The sequence below is a fragment of the Hemiscyllium ocellatum genome, chromosome 19, assembly GCF_020745735.1.
Source record: "Hemiscyllium ocellatum isolate sHemOce1 chromosome 19, sHemOce1.pat.X.cur, whole genome shotgun sequence".
In the NCBI taxonomy this organism is placed as follows: Eukaryota; Metazoa; Chordata; class Chondrichthyes; order Orectolobiformes; family Hemiscylliidae; genus Hemiscyllium; species Hemiscyllium ocellatum.
Genome location: NC_083419.1, coordinates 61,400,006 through 61,415,921, shown reverse-complemented (window position 1 = coordinate 61,415,921; position 15,916 = coordinate 61,400,006). Strand labels below are relative to the sequence as shown.

The window sequence follows — 15,916 nt, the reverse complement described above, 5'->3', positions numbered from 1 at the left end:
TCAGAGCTGCAGCTCCAATGTTAGAGAATGATGTCACTGTCAGAGTAGCCAGGAGAACTTTCTGGATCCTCGCATGCTGTGCCACTTGAAAGATTAAACAGATTTTTGATCCCCTAAGGGAGATGATGCTCATTAAAGTAGACAGTGTATTTAAGACCACAGTCTGATCAGTAATTCTTTCATATGGGCTCCAGCATTTGTCACCCATCCTTAATTGCTCTTGAACTAAGTGGCTAATTGCACCATTTGAGACAGCTGGTAAGTGTTACCCACATTTCTGTGGGTACAGAGTCACAAGTAGGCCAAATCAGCTATGGATGGTAGATTTTCCTTTCCTAGATGGTTTCATTAACAATAGATGACAGTTTCATGATCACCTTACTGGGACTGATTTTCAACTCCCAAGTTTTATCAATTTTTAAAAATTTCACAGGGCCTATAGGAGGATTGAAACCATGTCTCCAGAATGCTAGCCAACTAATCCAGTGATGTCACCATGGTCTCCCTTATGAATGGCAGAGCAAGCTTGATGTCCTATTCCTGTCCTTCTTTCTTATGTTCTTAAGACAGCCATTATGGTTAGTGGCTCTCTGAATTTTCCCTATGTTCTGACAAATTAATGAAATAAATTCTTGATCTAGTAAAAATGTAGTGTGAATGGTGGTCCATTCCTTGAAGCAACCACCTGTATTTATAACCAGGTCTGCGCATATTTCACTTTTTATTGTCCTGGCAGTTACTGCACTCCCATTGACTTTCAAAAACCATTTGTTTTCTCTCAAGAAATAATTGAGAGGACCTACTGTAAATTTGTTTATCATTTGTATTGCCTACAGATTATTTGGGCTTACAGATAAGATGCAATAAACATGCATGTATTTAGAACAAAATCCAAAGCCATCACCATTATACAATTGAAATAAAACTTGTGTCACCAATATATTCATTAAGATCATAAGATATAGCTGCAAAATTAGGCCATTTGGCCCATTAAGTCTGCTCTGCAATGGCTGATACACTTCTCAACCTCATTCTCCTGCCTTTTTCCCCATAACCCTTGATTCCTTACTCACCATGAACCTATTTATCTCTCTGCTCCACAGTCACTATATCCAGATATCTTACTGTCCTGTAAATTTCAAAAACATCTCCCCCATCTTTCGATATTCCATTGAATAGAGATCCAGGATACTCAGCTGTTCCTCATGACCAGCACATCATTCCCGGGATCTCCAAGGTCAGCGCATCCTTCCTTAGAAATGAAACACACAACTGCTGATGATACTCCAAATGTAGTCTTATATAGAGCCAGAACCTTTTGCAGCCTCAGCAATACATCCCTACCCTTGTATTCTAGCCCTCTTGAAATGAATGTTAATATTGTATTTGGCTTCCTTACTGCCAGCTGAACTTGCTTATTAATGTCAAGAGAATCCTGAACTAGAAAGCCTCAACCCCTCAAAATGTATTACCTTACACTTTGCCACATTGTATTCCATTTGCCTACTCTCCTAGCCTATCAAAGTCTTCTGCAATCTCCCCACTTCCTCAATACCACCTGTACCTCCACCAATCTCTATATTATCTGCAAATTTAGCAACAGTGCCCTCAGTTCCTTTGTCCAGATCAGTAATCAATAACATGAATAGTTGTGGTCTGAACACTGAACCCTGCAGAACACCACTAGTCACTTACTGCCACCCTGAAAAAAAATCGCTTTATTGCCCCTCTCTGCCTTCTACCAGTCAGCTGATTCTCTATCCATGCCAGTGTCTTTCCCCTAATGCCATGGCCTCTTATTTAGAATCTTTTTCTATCCTTAGTGGGCGGCACGGTGGCACAGTGGTTAGCACTGCTGCCTCACAGTGCCTGAGACCCGGGTTCAATTCCCTACTCAGGCGACTGACTGTGTGGAGTTTGCACGTTCTCCCCGTGTCTGCGTGGGTTTCCTCCGGGTGCTCCGGTTTCCTCCCACAGTCCAAAGATGTGCGGGTCAGGTGAATTGGCCATGCTAAATTGCCCGTAGTGTTAGGTAAGGGGTAAATGTAGGGGTATGGGTGGGTTGCGCTTCGGCGGGTCGGTGTGGACTTGTTGGGCCGAAGGGCCTGTTTCCACACTGTAAGTAATCTAATCTAATCTAAATGGTTTTTCTCATCTTGCCTGGATATGTAACACCTGTTGAGAAGCCTGGTCGAGGGTGTGCTGTTGCAAATTATTTTCATGCTGAATAGGTGATCAACTTGGTGATATAGGAAAGAAGACTGCAATCAAATAATTATCTAGGGATTCTGGATGGAGCAGGATTACTGGGCTGAATTCATTTGTGCAGAACTTTCTTATTCAGTCATTTCTGTTTTCAGTTTACCAGGAATGTCAACTTTCCTGGGAGCTGGTCCTGCAGAGTTTGGTAGAAGTCATGGGCACCCCCTCCACACAAAAAAAAATTGGCTCCAGCAGTTCAGAAAGTAGTTCACCACTCATATCAAAGTTGATTATTGATGTTCAATAAATCATGGTCTAGTCAACAATAACCCTCCTCCTGAAAGAATTTAAAAAACCGTAGAGAGCTGGCAGATAAATTTCTGATTTCTGGCTCTCCCCTTGAGGTATTAGACTCATTCAAGGGCAATTTAATAATTTGTGACCACCCAGCTCTTTACTGGAGCTGTTAGTTTACCATTGGTGTTTTACCTCCTGATGGAACTCTGTACATAGAGGCATCACTTCTTTCCGCAGTATTGATATCAACTTTGTACAAATACCGAGACAAAAACGTGACAAATTCAAATTTGTTTAAACACATACTTAAAATAGTTTCCCTCCTACCTTGTGGTTCGTCATTCTGTGTTAAATGCTTCATTCTCAATGTGATTGTCACAAATGGCAAACATTCTGCTGTTGCAGCAGGCAACTTTAGAAATGTGTCCATTATTTGCATTGTGAGCATTAGAAAATAATGGTTATGGTGCAGCGAGTAGAATGGAACGTTTTGTTTGCAACAATAGCATTTGTTGCACCATCCAGTTTAGATATTTCTAGCATTTACAGAAAAGGCATGAACTTACAAATAGAAATATCTCGCACAGATAATGAGAGAAATGTTTTATTTGTCATAGGGGACTGGTTGCTCTTCAGACCCTTCGTAAACTTGAAGAACTGACAGGAAAACAAGTCTACCAACTCTTTGACTACATCTGTGGGGTTAGCACAGGTAGGTGCTGTGTGACCATAAGACAAAGAAACAGAAGTAGATCATTCGGCCTATTGAGTCCACTTTGCCATTTGATGAGATCATGGTGATCTGACCATTCTCTTCACTTTGACTATCTGCCTTTTCCCCATAACTCTTGATTCTCTGATTATCAACCAAATTCGACTTTGAATGTACTTTACAATCTAATCTTGATACTCTTTGCGACAAAGAATTCTATAGCCTTATGACCCACTGATAGAGAAAAAATAATACACCTCATCTTTGTCTTAAAATGGGCAAGTCTTTACTGTGAGATTATGCCCTCTGGTCCTAGGTTTTCTCCGCAAAAGCAAACGATCTCTCCACATCTACCGTGTTAAGCTCCCCCAGAATTTATATATTCCAATAAAGTCTCCTTATTCTTCTAAACTTGAATGAGTGCAAGCCCAACCAACTCAACCATATAATAAAATCTCTCCATACCCAGAATTAGCCCAGTGAACCTTTTTCTGGACTGTGTCCAATGCCAGTATAGCTATCCTTAGATAAGGAGACCAAAACTGTTCACAGTATTCCATCTGTGACCTGATTAGTGCCTTGTTTTCGCTCGAAATAAAGACCAACATTCTATTTGCCTTCCCTATTTCCTGCTGAATGTCAGTACTAGTTCTTTGTGGTTCACGTGCAAGGACCCCCAAATCCTTCGGTGCTGCAGCTTTCTGCCACTTCTTTCCATGGATGGAAGACTCTAAACAGGCTTCAGTTGAAACAAGAGCCATTCGGCCCGTCGGAGTCTGTTTCAGTTCTATTCACTTCAAATCGTTGTACTAATTTTCTGGATAACTGGCCCTGCTTGCGAGGAAAGTTTTCTGCCAGCCTCTAATTTAGCCTAAAAATCTTACCAGGAGCTCAACTGTGGGGATCTGTCACCTGCCATAATTGATGACAATGCTGTAGAGTCAAGTCTCTGAGATGAGAAATTGATCTTGCCAGACCACTAACCTGTGTGTGTCACAGTTAAACTTGATGTGGAGTAGTCAATGTTGAACTGAGGTGGACAAAGTTAAAAATCACAATACCAGGTTATAGTCCCACAGGTTTATTTGGAAGCACTAGCTTTTAAACCACTGCTTCTTCATCAGTTGGTTGTGATGCAGGACCATAAGACACAGAATTTATAGCAAAGGATTACATCACCTGCAGATGAAATGATATATTGAACAAACCTAGATTGGTAAGTCGTTCATCTTTTAGAATGGGTTTGCTGGTTTCAGTTCTTTAATATGTAAATCCCAGAATTTCTTTTAAGTCACATTCTCACGATAACAATGTTTTATAACAAAAGATGACAATGCCTTAAAGGTGTGAGGCTAGAGCCTGTCTGTATCCCAAACTTGAGTCAAACTGATTCTATTTCCAAAGTGGAATTTACAAAATATTACATAGATTGACTGTCTGCAGGTTCTGCATTTTTTGAACACAATAGAATGTATTTGCAAATATAAAAGCCTTAAAAGAAGTTATTGGATTTACCCATTGATGAACTGAAACCAGCAAATTCTTTCTAAAAGATGAAAGACTTGGCACACTCGGTTTATTCAATATATCGTTTCAGATGTGTGAGGCTGTAATCTTTTGCTATAAATTCTGTGTCTTATGGTTCTGCATCACAATCACCTGATGAAGAAACAGCGCTCTGAGAGCTAGTGCTTCCAAATAAACCTGTTGGACTATAACCTGGTACTGTGTGATTTTTAACACTTAAACTTGTATTTGGGGCATTAACTAATCTTCCAAGTTATTACAGCAGTGGAAGCTATAAATGTAATTCACCTCTGAGCTAATATGTAGTTGTATAGGAGATGGATCTTGGCAAAATGTTTAAACATACAAGGTGGTGCCCCCCCCTTTCCATTTAAGGGAAGAATATACCGCTTTGGATACTGTTGGGGGGGACGGCCGAGCAGGGGTAAGCTGCAGTGACCGGGTCTCTGGCACAAGGTCTGGCTCTGAGGCTCAGAAGGGAAAGGGGGAGAGGAGGAGAGCGCTCGTTATAGGAGACTCTATAGTTAGAGGGACAGACAGGCGGTTCTGTGGACATGGGCGAGATTCTCGGATGGTTTGTTGCCTCCCAGGTGCCAGGGTCTGAGATGTCTCGAACCGTGTCTTCAGAATCCTTAAGGGGGAGGGTGTGCAGCCAGAAGTCGTGGTACACATTGGCACCAATGACATAGGTAGGAAGAGGGGTGGGGAGGTCATTCAGGAGCTCAGGGAGTTAGGCTGGAAGCTAAAAGCTAGGACGGACAGAGTCGTCATCTCTGGGCTGTTGCCGGTGCCACATGACAGTGAGGCAAGGAATAGGGAGAGAGTGCAGTTGAACACGTGGCTGCAAGGATGGTGTAGGAGGGAGGGCTTCAGGTATTTGGACAATTGGACTGCATTCTGGGGATGGTGGGACCTGTACAAGCAGGACAGGTTGCACCTGAACCAGAAGGGCACCATCCTGGGAGGTAGGTTTGCTAGCACTCTTTGGAGGGGTTTAAACTAATTTGGTAGAGGGATGGGATCCAGACTTGTAGTCCAGCAAGTAGGTTAGCTGTTTTTCAGGATGTCCAAGAATGTAGGGAGGCTGTGGAGAAGGTAGCACTGACAGGGAATACTTGCAGACACAGAGATGGGTTCAAGTGTGTATACTTCAACACAAGGAGTATCAGAAATAAGGTGGGTGAACTTAAGGCGTGGATCGGTACCTGGGGCTACGATGTTATGGCCATCACAGAAACATGGATAGAAGAGGGACAGGAATGGTTGCTGATTCCAGATGTTTACAGATGTTTCAGTAAGACTTGGGAGGGTGGTAAAAAAGGAGGGGGGGTGGCGTTGCTAATTAGAAATGGTATAACTGCTGCAGAAAGGCAGTTCGAGGGGGATCTGCCTTTGGAGGTAGTATGGGCTGAAGTCAGAAATAGAAAAGGAGCAGTCACCTTGTTGGGTGTTTACTATAGGTCCCCCAATAGCAGCGGAGATGTGGAGAAACAGATTGGGAAACAGATTTTGGAAAGGTGCAGAAGCCACAGGGTAGTAGTCATGGGCGATTTCAACTTCCCAAATATTGATTGGAAGCTCTTTAGATCAAGTAGATTGGATGGGACGGTGTTTGTGTAGTGTGCCCAGGAAACTTTTCTAACTCAGTATGTAGATTGTCCAACCAGAGGGGAGGCCATATTGGATTTGGTACTTGGTAACAAACCGGGACAAGTGATGGGCTTGTTAGTGGGTGAGCATTTTGGTGATGGTGACCACAATTCTGTGACTTTCACCTTGGTTATGGAGAGAGATAGGTGCGTGCAACACGGTAGGTTTTACAATTAGCGGAAGGGTAAAAACTGCAAGACAAGATCTGAGGAGCATAAGTTGGGAGCATAGGCTGTCAGGGAAGGATGTCGTTGAAATGTGGAACTTTTTCAAGGAACAGATATGACGTGTCCTTGATATGTATGTACCTGTCAGGCAGGAAAGAGATGATCGTGTGAGGGAACCTTGGTTGACGAGGGAGGTTGAATGTCTTGTAAAGAGGAAGAAGGAGGCTTACATAAGGTTGAGGAAACAAGGTTCAGACAGAGCGTTGGAGGGTTAGAGGATAGCCAGGAGGGAGCTGAAGAAAGGGATTAGGAGAGCTAAGAGAGGGCATGAAAAATCCTTGGCGGGTAGGATCAAGGATAACCCCAAGGCCTTTTATGCATATGTGAGAAACATGAGAATGACGAGAACGAGGGTAGGCCCCATCAAGGACAGTATTGGGAGACTGTGTATTGAGTCGGAAGAGATAGGAGAGGTCTTGAATGAGTACTTTTCTTCAGTATTTACAAATGAGAGGGACCATATTGCTGAAGAGGAGAGTATGAAACAGACTGGTAAGCTAGAGGAGATACTTGTTAGGAAGGAAGATGTGTTGGACATTTTGAAAAACTTGAGGATAGACAAGTCCCCCAGGCCTGACTGGATATATTCTCGGATTATGTGGGAAGCAAGAGAGGAAATTGCAGAGCCGTTGGCAATGATCTTTTTGTCTTCACTGTTAACAGGGGTGGTACCAGGGGACTGGAGAGTGGCGAATGTTGTGCCCTTGTTCAAAAAAAGGGAATAGGGATAACCCCGGGAATTACAGCCCAGTTAGTCTTACTTCGGTGGTAGGCAAAGTAATAAAGGGTACTGAGAGATAGGGTTTATGAGTATCTGGAAAGACACTGCTTGATTAGGGACAGCCAGCACGGATTTGTGAGGGGGAGGTCTTGCCTTACAAGTCTTATTAAATTCTTTGAGGAGGTGACCAAGCATGTGGATGAGGGTAGAGCAGTGGATGTAGTATACACGGATTTTAGTAAGGCATTTGATAAGGTTTCCCATGGTAGACTTATGCGGAAAGTCAGGAGGCATGGGATAGTAGGAAATTTGGCCAGTTGGACAGAGAACTGGCTAACCGGTCGAAGTCAGAGAGTGGTGGTAGATGGTAAATATTCAGCCTGGAGCCCAGTTACAAGTGAAGTTCCGCAGGGATCAGTTCTGGGTCCTCTGCTGTTTGTAATTTTTATTAATGACTTGGAAGAGGGAGTCGAAGGGTGAGTCAGTAAATTTTGCAGATGATACGAAGATTGGTGGAGTTGTGGAGAGTGAGGAGGGCTGTTGTCGGTTGCAAAGGGACTTGGATATGATGCAGAGCTGGGCTGAGGAGTGGCAGATGGAGTTCAACCCTGCCAAGTGTGAGATTGTCCATTTTGGAAGGACAAAAATAATGTGGAATACAGGGTTAACGGTAAGGTTCTTAGTAAGGTGGAGGAGCAGAGGGATCTTGGGGTCTATGTTCATAGCTCTTTAAAAGTTGCCACTCAGGTGGATAGAGCTTGTAAGAAAGTCTATGGTGTATTAGCGTTCATTAGCAGAGGGATTGAATTCTAGAGTCATGAGGTGATTTTGCAGCTGTACAGGACCTTGGTAAGGCCACATTTGGAGTACTGTGTGCAGTTCTGGTCGCCTCATTTTAGGAAAGATGTGGAAGCTTTGGAGAGGGTGCAGAGGAGATTTCCCAGGATGTTACCTGAAATGGAGAATAGGTCGTACGAGGATAGGTTGAGAGTGCTCGGCCTTTTCTCATTGGAACGGTGAAGGATGAGGGGTGACTTGATAGAGGTTTATAAGATGATTGGGGAATAGATAGAGTAGACAGTCAGAGACTTTTTCCCCGGGTACAACAGCGTGTTACAAGGGGACATAAATTTAAGATGAAGGGTGGAAGGCATAGGGGGGATGTCAGGGGTAGCTTCTTTACCCAGAGAGGAGTGGGGGCATGGAATGCGCTGCCTGTGGGAGTGGCAGAGTCAGAATCATTGGTGACCTTTAAGCGGAAATTGGATAGGTACATGGATAGGTGCTTAAGCTAGGACAAATGTTCAGCACAACATCGTGGGCCGAAGGGCCTGTTCTGTGCTATATTGTTCTATGTTCTAATATTCCTTCTTTCAAGAAATTGAGGTTAATGCTGCAAAAGATGAATTGTGGGATGAAAATGTTTAATGGATCTGATGGTGCTGGTTGATTTTCCAACAAGTTGTTACACCTCTTCTAGCCGATAACTATATTTCACCAATAAGTCTCCCTTGAAATAATGTAACTATTTACAAATAATTCAATGCTTTGCATGAAAATTTCAACTCTCACCAAATCCTGTTCACCCATTACACATTTTGTTCAATAAGTGAAATTGGCCGATTACGTATTATCTGGTCAAGAAGTGCTTTAAAATTAAGAATGAAAATTTTGCAAGCCCCTTCATGAGCTTGTTGTTCCCTATTTCTGTAATCTCTTTCAACAATGTTTTACAATCTCTGCTGTCATTTAATTCTGATTTCCTAAATGTCCCTGATTTTAACTGCTCTGCTGCTGGAAGCCAAGCCCTACGCTCTGAAATTCACTCTAGTTCTTCACTACGTTTTCCTGTTTGAAGTTCTTCTTTGACTTACTTCATTGCCTACTATGTTCAACTTGGCATCATATTTTGTTTGATATTGTCCCTGTGAAGTATGTTGAACATGTTAATATGCAAAGGTGCTGAAAAGTGCATGTTGCAATTGTTAATCTGCAAACTATGTTCTACCATACGTGCACCAGTTGATTTTCATAAACACTAGAGGGCACTGGTTGTTAACAATTCATGCCCATCTGGTCTAATGCATTAGAATTGCAGCAATGATTCTCGACCCTATCTGAGTAAAATGAAGCATAAGAGAAGATAGATGTAATGAGTTCTAACTACACTCTATGGAAAATGATCTTTTATTAACAAAGATTTTGATGCCTGTTAAACTAAATAAGCCTTCAGTTAGAATCTTTGGAATGTAGAAGTTGATTAATTAAGGAGATGAATATTTGCCCTCTGCCCTGCAGTAGTTATACTTGCAGTTAGTTGTGGGGTATAATGTAATTTTATATTCAAATTTTTAAAAATCATACTTTAGTACAAGTTTATGGGTCTGTTTTCTACAATGATAACTGGGGAAGAAGTCTGTGACCGCAAAGGATGCTTTAGCTTATAGAGTCTGCTAACATCAAACTTGTCGATGACTATTCTTTTAATAATAATATTACTCACAGAGCAACAGTGTATATGTTAATTTAGAGAAATTCATTTATCTCCTCTGTTTATTTAAAAATCACGCAGGACTGTCAGTATCTCTATCATTCCCCACAAATTGCCATTCCCTCACTGCTTCACCAATGGTTACTAGCTCAACTCCATTTTAAATATATTAATTGATTCAATATCAGCTGTCATTTCTAAGAAGCTTTTTCACAAATCCATCATTTGAGGGTTGGGTTGAGTTGAGGAATTTTTTTTTGTCAAAGTAAGTTTATCCTGTTCTGTAACAAAGTGAATTTCACCCTATGCTCATCAAGCATGATACAACTTAAATAATGTTGATTTCAACTTCGAGTCTTGCATTACTTTGAAAACTAGATCACATCTATTCTTAATCATGTTCCAAACAAGATTAATTTTGTTGTGAAAGTCTTTTGATGACTTTATTTCTTTCAGTATGCAGACTTTCTAATAAGTTTTTGAATTCTTTCCAATCTGTTTTCCATGCTCCAAGCTTGGGCTCAGACTCATCCAAATAAGAATGCTATTTATCAGATACAATGGTAAAGTTTTACAGATGAGTTTCAGACTAGCCTCTGTGTTCCAGATTTGTCTCATGAAATAACTACACCAGCTGACTAGATATTTTCTTGCTTCTGTCGGTTCTGTATGCTTATTTTTGTCTCCAGACATTAAACAGGCTTTCTTTTAATATTGCAATAAGTTTAAGAATATCAACCAGGTGTTCTGGCAAATCAGTTGACACTACTGAAAACCATTTTGAGGTTGAATCCTTCAACAGGACTTAAAGGCAGTCCTTCTGCCCTTCTGCTTAGGCCAAATTCATGTCACATAAAAGAGAAGTGTCTCCTCAGAATAGGACTTCTTAGTTTAGCATGAATCCACAGCTATTTTCCCCCCAAATGCGCTAGTTAATATTGTGCAATGAAATGGTCTGAAGTATCTCAAGCTTTCCACATAATTGGCTCAATCAAGAGTCAGAATGTACTGTTTTGCTTCATCCTCAATGTCTACCGTAGAGCTTAGCATCATTAAACATGTAAAAATGTGATCATTCACAATGGACTAGTTCGCATTCCCATTACAAGACACTTTCTGTTATTGCAGGTTTCTTTTTTTGTCAAATGCTCAATAGGTTTAAGTGTCCTCTTCGGATTGCATGAAGAACTTCTAAGTAAATTTTCATCTATTGAATTATCCAATTCACAAACTTCAGCCAGTGTCATTAGTGCTCAGTTCTATTAATACAATGTTGACAGGTCTCCCGTGGAGCACCAGTGTTGGATCAGTGGCAGCGTGCTTATCTCTAAAGCAAAGATTCTGAGTTTAAGTTTGACTCCAGAGACCAGAGTACATTATTTAGGCTGACAGTTCAATGCAGCATGTGAGAGAGTGTTGCACTGTCAAATGTGTCATCTTTAGTCATGATCAATAAATCAATAAAAGGGCAGTTTCCATGATTTGAATAAGAGCAGGAGGTACGGTCTAGTATTCTGGTCAATAGTCATCCCCAAACAACATTGTTCAACCAGATTGTCTCGTTATTTTCTCACTGCCCTTTATGGGCCTTTGCCTTTTGAGGCCCTCAGGTGTTATGTATATGTGTTATGAAGATGTGGGTATACTATACATTTTAAGAGAGTAAGAGCATCAGGTATTCTCAATAAAATACAAACTAACATGTGTTCCAGCTCCTGGGGTAGCTAGTTGCCTGGAAATGACTAAACAGATTTGAATTTGGCCAGTTAGTTTGAATTATACCCGCAAAATACCAAATTCCAATCAAGTGTGAATTGAGTATATTGACAGTCTTAAAAGCCAATGCTCAATCTGATGCTTTAGGGTAAAAGACCGGGGAAAATTGAACAGTTGGGAGGAGAGCTGCCACCAGACCAACAGCTGTAGACTGCTAGTCAGAACTCTGAGAGGTACTTGTCTAGAGGAGGAGTTTGTACAGAGAAAAGCTCCAATAATGACCTGGAGAGCCAATCTACCGACAAAGGTAAAGAGAAGATTCGACCGCTGGCTGGTTTTAAAATTTGGATTTTTCTGTAAATCTTAATTGGGAGTTTTAGTGGACTGGTATTATAGAAGAGAAAGTTTAAAAAAAAAGGTTAGAGAAAGGAATTGTAAGTTGTTAATTACTCTCTGTTAAACTTATAAGAAATAAAGTTGTTAATTTTTACTTAGTTCTTGGGCAGTTGAACTTTTACAGATTACTGCATGGGATAAACCTTTTGTGTTGCTGGTTTAAAATTAAGCAGAGGGTTTACCCCGTGTCCTAACGTGTGTAGCTGTGGATCTTGTGTTATCTGACCTACAACTGGTAAGCAACTACTTCATCCAATTCTTAGCAAGAGTACTTCTTAACTCTAATAGTGAGTGCCAAATTATCAATAAGCTCATTTAGCATCTTGGTGCCGGTACATTGTGATCAGCATAGCATTCAAGCTAATGTCGAACTTGTGCTAATCCTGATTACTCGGATTGCTTCCACCACCAGTTATCGCACTGTTGTACAATTCGATAAAAGCCCAACTTTAATTTGGTGGGTAGGTTAACACCTGTCTGTAGAGTCAGGTAATTTTTGTCATGTAAATGGACTTGTATTGATTTAAAAATTATTATTCCAGGTGCTATACTGGCATTCATGTTGGGATTTTTTCAAATTGCACTGGATGATTGTGAGGAAATGTACCGGAAACTGGGAACTGATGTATTCAAGCAGAATGTCATAGTTGGAACAATGAAAATGGGCTGGAGCCATGCCTTTTATGAAAGTGAGCCTTGGGAAAAAATACTGAAGTAAGTTTGCTTTTAGATTTCTTTGCTTATTATAAACTGCCCAAAATTCAGAAGCCTTGGTTCGTTACTTGTGATTAGCACAGGCATTTTGGGACGTCCCACTGTTAGTACATATGCCAGTTCATTGAAAGAAACATGGTTCAAAAGTAGGCTGATTTTCTGTTAGTTTGTCATATTGCAATTATGAAGTTATGGTAAGGACAGACCAGGCTGAAATTACACTGTTTGGATAAATATTGCTAAAATCTAAATATAAATAAAATGACCTGTCCTGGTGAAACAGGCTGAATGCTTCTTGTCCAGTGTTAGCTTTTAATATTAATATATTTGTATCAAAATCAGTAACTTGGAGAATCTTATTTCCAGCAATGTTCATGAAGAGCTTTTGTATGATGATTAGATGATTTTGATGACCGTTTGAATTATACTGCCCAACGCACCATTGTTGCAATTATATTGAAGCCAGAAAACTTAAACCTTGCAGCTAGCTAACTTAAACCTAAAGCCTTCAACCCTGCCTCACTTGATTTATTTTTAAAGAAACCTGTGTTGCGGACCACTGGACAAATGACTTCAATACCACAGTGAAAATGATATAGTGAAGGACACCATGCATTGGATGCATCATCGTTCACAAGAAAAAATTTATTCCAGCAGTTCAATCACTGCTGATAGCTAGTTTCAAAAGGGCATTGGTGGCCCAATTGTACTTCCTGTAAGTTAATGGGTTTGGAGTGGGATAAAACTGGACCCATGGGGTCCAGAAGCTTTCAGTGAGGAAATGGTGTGTGCATTCCAAATATAAATGCATCCAGCTACATATTTTGAAGCATATTTTGGCAGTTGAATGAGAAACGCTACCTAATTTTTTGCATCAGGCACAGACCAAAATGACCATCGCAGATGATTTGGAATGAATCGTCAAGTTGTCCTTTACAGGATCCTGATTAGAACCCTACCATGATATTTAAACATACCAGACTTGCAATATCATGTTTTGGGCTAGAATGCAAGAGCTTTGTCCCATCACCTTAACAATTGTCTATAATGTCCATGCAGAGTAGTTATTTACAGGGAATATTTTTTAAGGATATTGCTTTTGCCTAAATTTTTTACTTTTTAAAAAATCCTCCAGTTGATCAGTGTTGCAAAGCCATGCAATAGGTCATGGAAAAGTGCAGGTCAAGAAACTTCTGATATTGCCTTTTCAATGGTCGAGTTGTAGGTTCCAACTGTCATAATTACCCTGAAGTGGTCTTTAGCGAGTTTTGGAATGGAGGAAAAAGCTGGCACTTAGAGTACAGCAATCTCTCCCTTCTCCACAAATTCCCAAGTTCTTGTGCATTACCAACGCAAGAAAATCGAATGATTGGTGAAGCTATAAAGTTTTCATGTATGAAAATGCCATTGGGGTTTCACTTCAAGAATTGAACTACTGGTCTGGATATTTGTGGATACTTTTTTAGGTGCAAGGGACTTCCAGGAATTTTAGGCAAAATATGCCATCAAAAATTTCCTATTTTTTTTTTCTCCATAGTATAGAGGTGCCGGTGTTGGACTGGGGTTTATTTGGAAGTACTAGCTTTCAGAGCTCCTTCGTCAGGTAGCTAGTGGAGCAGGATCATAGGACATAGAATTTAGAGTAAAAGATCAGTGTCAAATAACTGATGCAATGTATTAAACAAACCTAGAATGCTGTTAAGTCTTTAATAACTTAGAAAGTGATTTATGGTTGCAGGTTTCTATTCATTAGTACAAGGATGCCAGAACTACTTCCAAGTCACATTCCTGAGATAACTTAAGGTTTTATTTAGAAAAAGTGACATCTCTGCTCAGAAGTGCATTAAAGGTGTGAGGTTAGAATCTGTCTGTATCCCAACCTTGAGTTAGATTGATTCTATTTCTAAAGTAGGAATTGAAGAAGTGTCACATGGAATGACTGCTTGCATATTGTGTGCTTTTTCAACAAAATAAATGTACCTGCAAATGCAAATTCACCTCTTGGACTTATATTTGTGTGTGTATGTGTGTAATTGAGTGGGTGCTGAAGTGTGGCAGAGCATAAGACTGTGGGAACGTGTGTGTGTGGCTGAGAGAGAGTTTTCTCTCTCTCACTCTCTCTCTCACTCTCTCTCTCACTCTCTCTCTCACTCTCTCTCTCACTCTCTCTCTCACTCTCTCTCTCACTCTCTCTCTCACTCTCTCTCTCACTCTCTCTCTCACTCTCTCTCTCACTCTCTCTCTCACTCTCTCTCTCACTCTCTCCCTCACTCTCTCTCCTCACTCTCTCCCTCACTCTCTCTCCTCACTCTCCACACTCTCTCACACACGTGTCTGTGGGGTGAATTTGCATTTTCATTGACATTCTGTTTTGTTCAAAAAGCACACAATCTGTAGACAGTAAGTCCATGTGACCTTTTATTAATTCCTATTTTGGACATTGAACCAGTCTGATTCAATGTTGCGATACAGACTGACTCTCAAACCTCACACCTTTCATGCATTTCTGAGCTGTGATGTCACCTTTTTGTATAAAACCTTAAATTATCTCAGGAATGTGACTTGGAAGTAGTTCTGGCATTCACATATGAATGAATTGAAACCTGTAAACCATAATCGCATTCGAAGTGATTTTAAAGACAACAGCAATCTAGGTTTGTTCAATACATGGCATCAGTTGTATGACACATTTAATTCTTTACTATAAATTCTGTGTCCTGTGATCCTGCTCCACTAGCTACCTGATGAAGGAGCAGTGTTCCGAATGCTTGTACTTGCAAACAAACATGTCAGACTATCACCTAATGTGTGAATTTCATTTTTTTTCAACATTCTGAACAAGGCCCAGTATATGTTGCTGACTTTGTATGTGTGAAAGCCTTCAAAATGAAAATTAGTAACTTTCTTGAGCATGTTTAAAATCTTTTGTACTCTAAATCGTAAATATTATAAATCTTAAAGCTAAATTCAAAAATATTGTTTGTTAATACAATCAGCATTCTAAAGAATGAAGTAATAAAATTAAGAAACTCATTGACCTGCACTGCTTTCAAACAAGGCCACTATTTGTCGAAGTAGACTACTTTTAGTTGTTACATGATAATGGTATTATTCCAACCCCACTTACAGACAAGTTTTCAATTAACAAATTCATCATGTGAGTGATAGGAAGTTGAACACACACACACACACACACACACACACACACACACACACACACCAGTGCCGCCCCACCCCCAACCTGCAGCAACTATCAATGATTC

At 40.5% G+C, this 15,916-nt stretch overlaps 1 protein-coding gene across 2 annotated transcripts in view; it reads left to right on the top strand.

Moving 5' to 3' along the window:
- Positions 1-15,916, top strand: part of pnpla8 (patatin-like phospholipase domain containing 8) — a 79,918-nt gene that overhangs the window by 22,854 nt on the left and 41,148 nt on the right. For both annotated transcript variants that reach the window (XM_060839494.1, XM_060839495.1), the window contains 2 exons: positions 3,117-3,211; positions 12,482-12,653. In XM_060839494.1, coding sequence (XP_060695477.1) covers positions 3,117-3,211; positions 12,482-12,653 — 267 coding nt within the window. The remainder of the gene's footprint in view (positions 1-3,116; positions 3,212-12,481; positions 12,654-15,916) is intronic.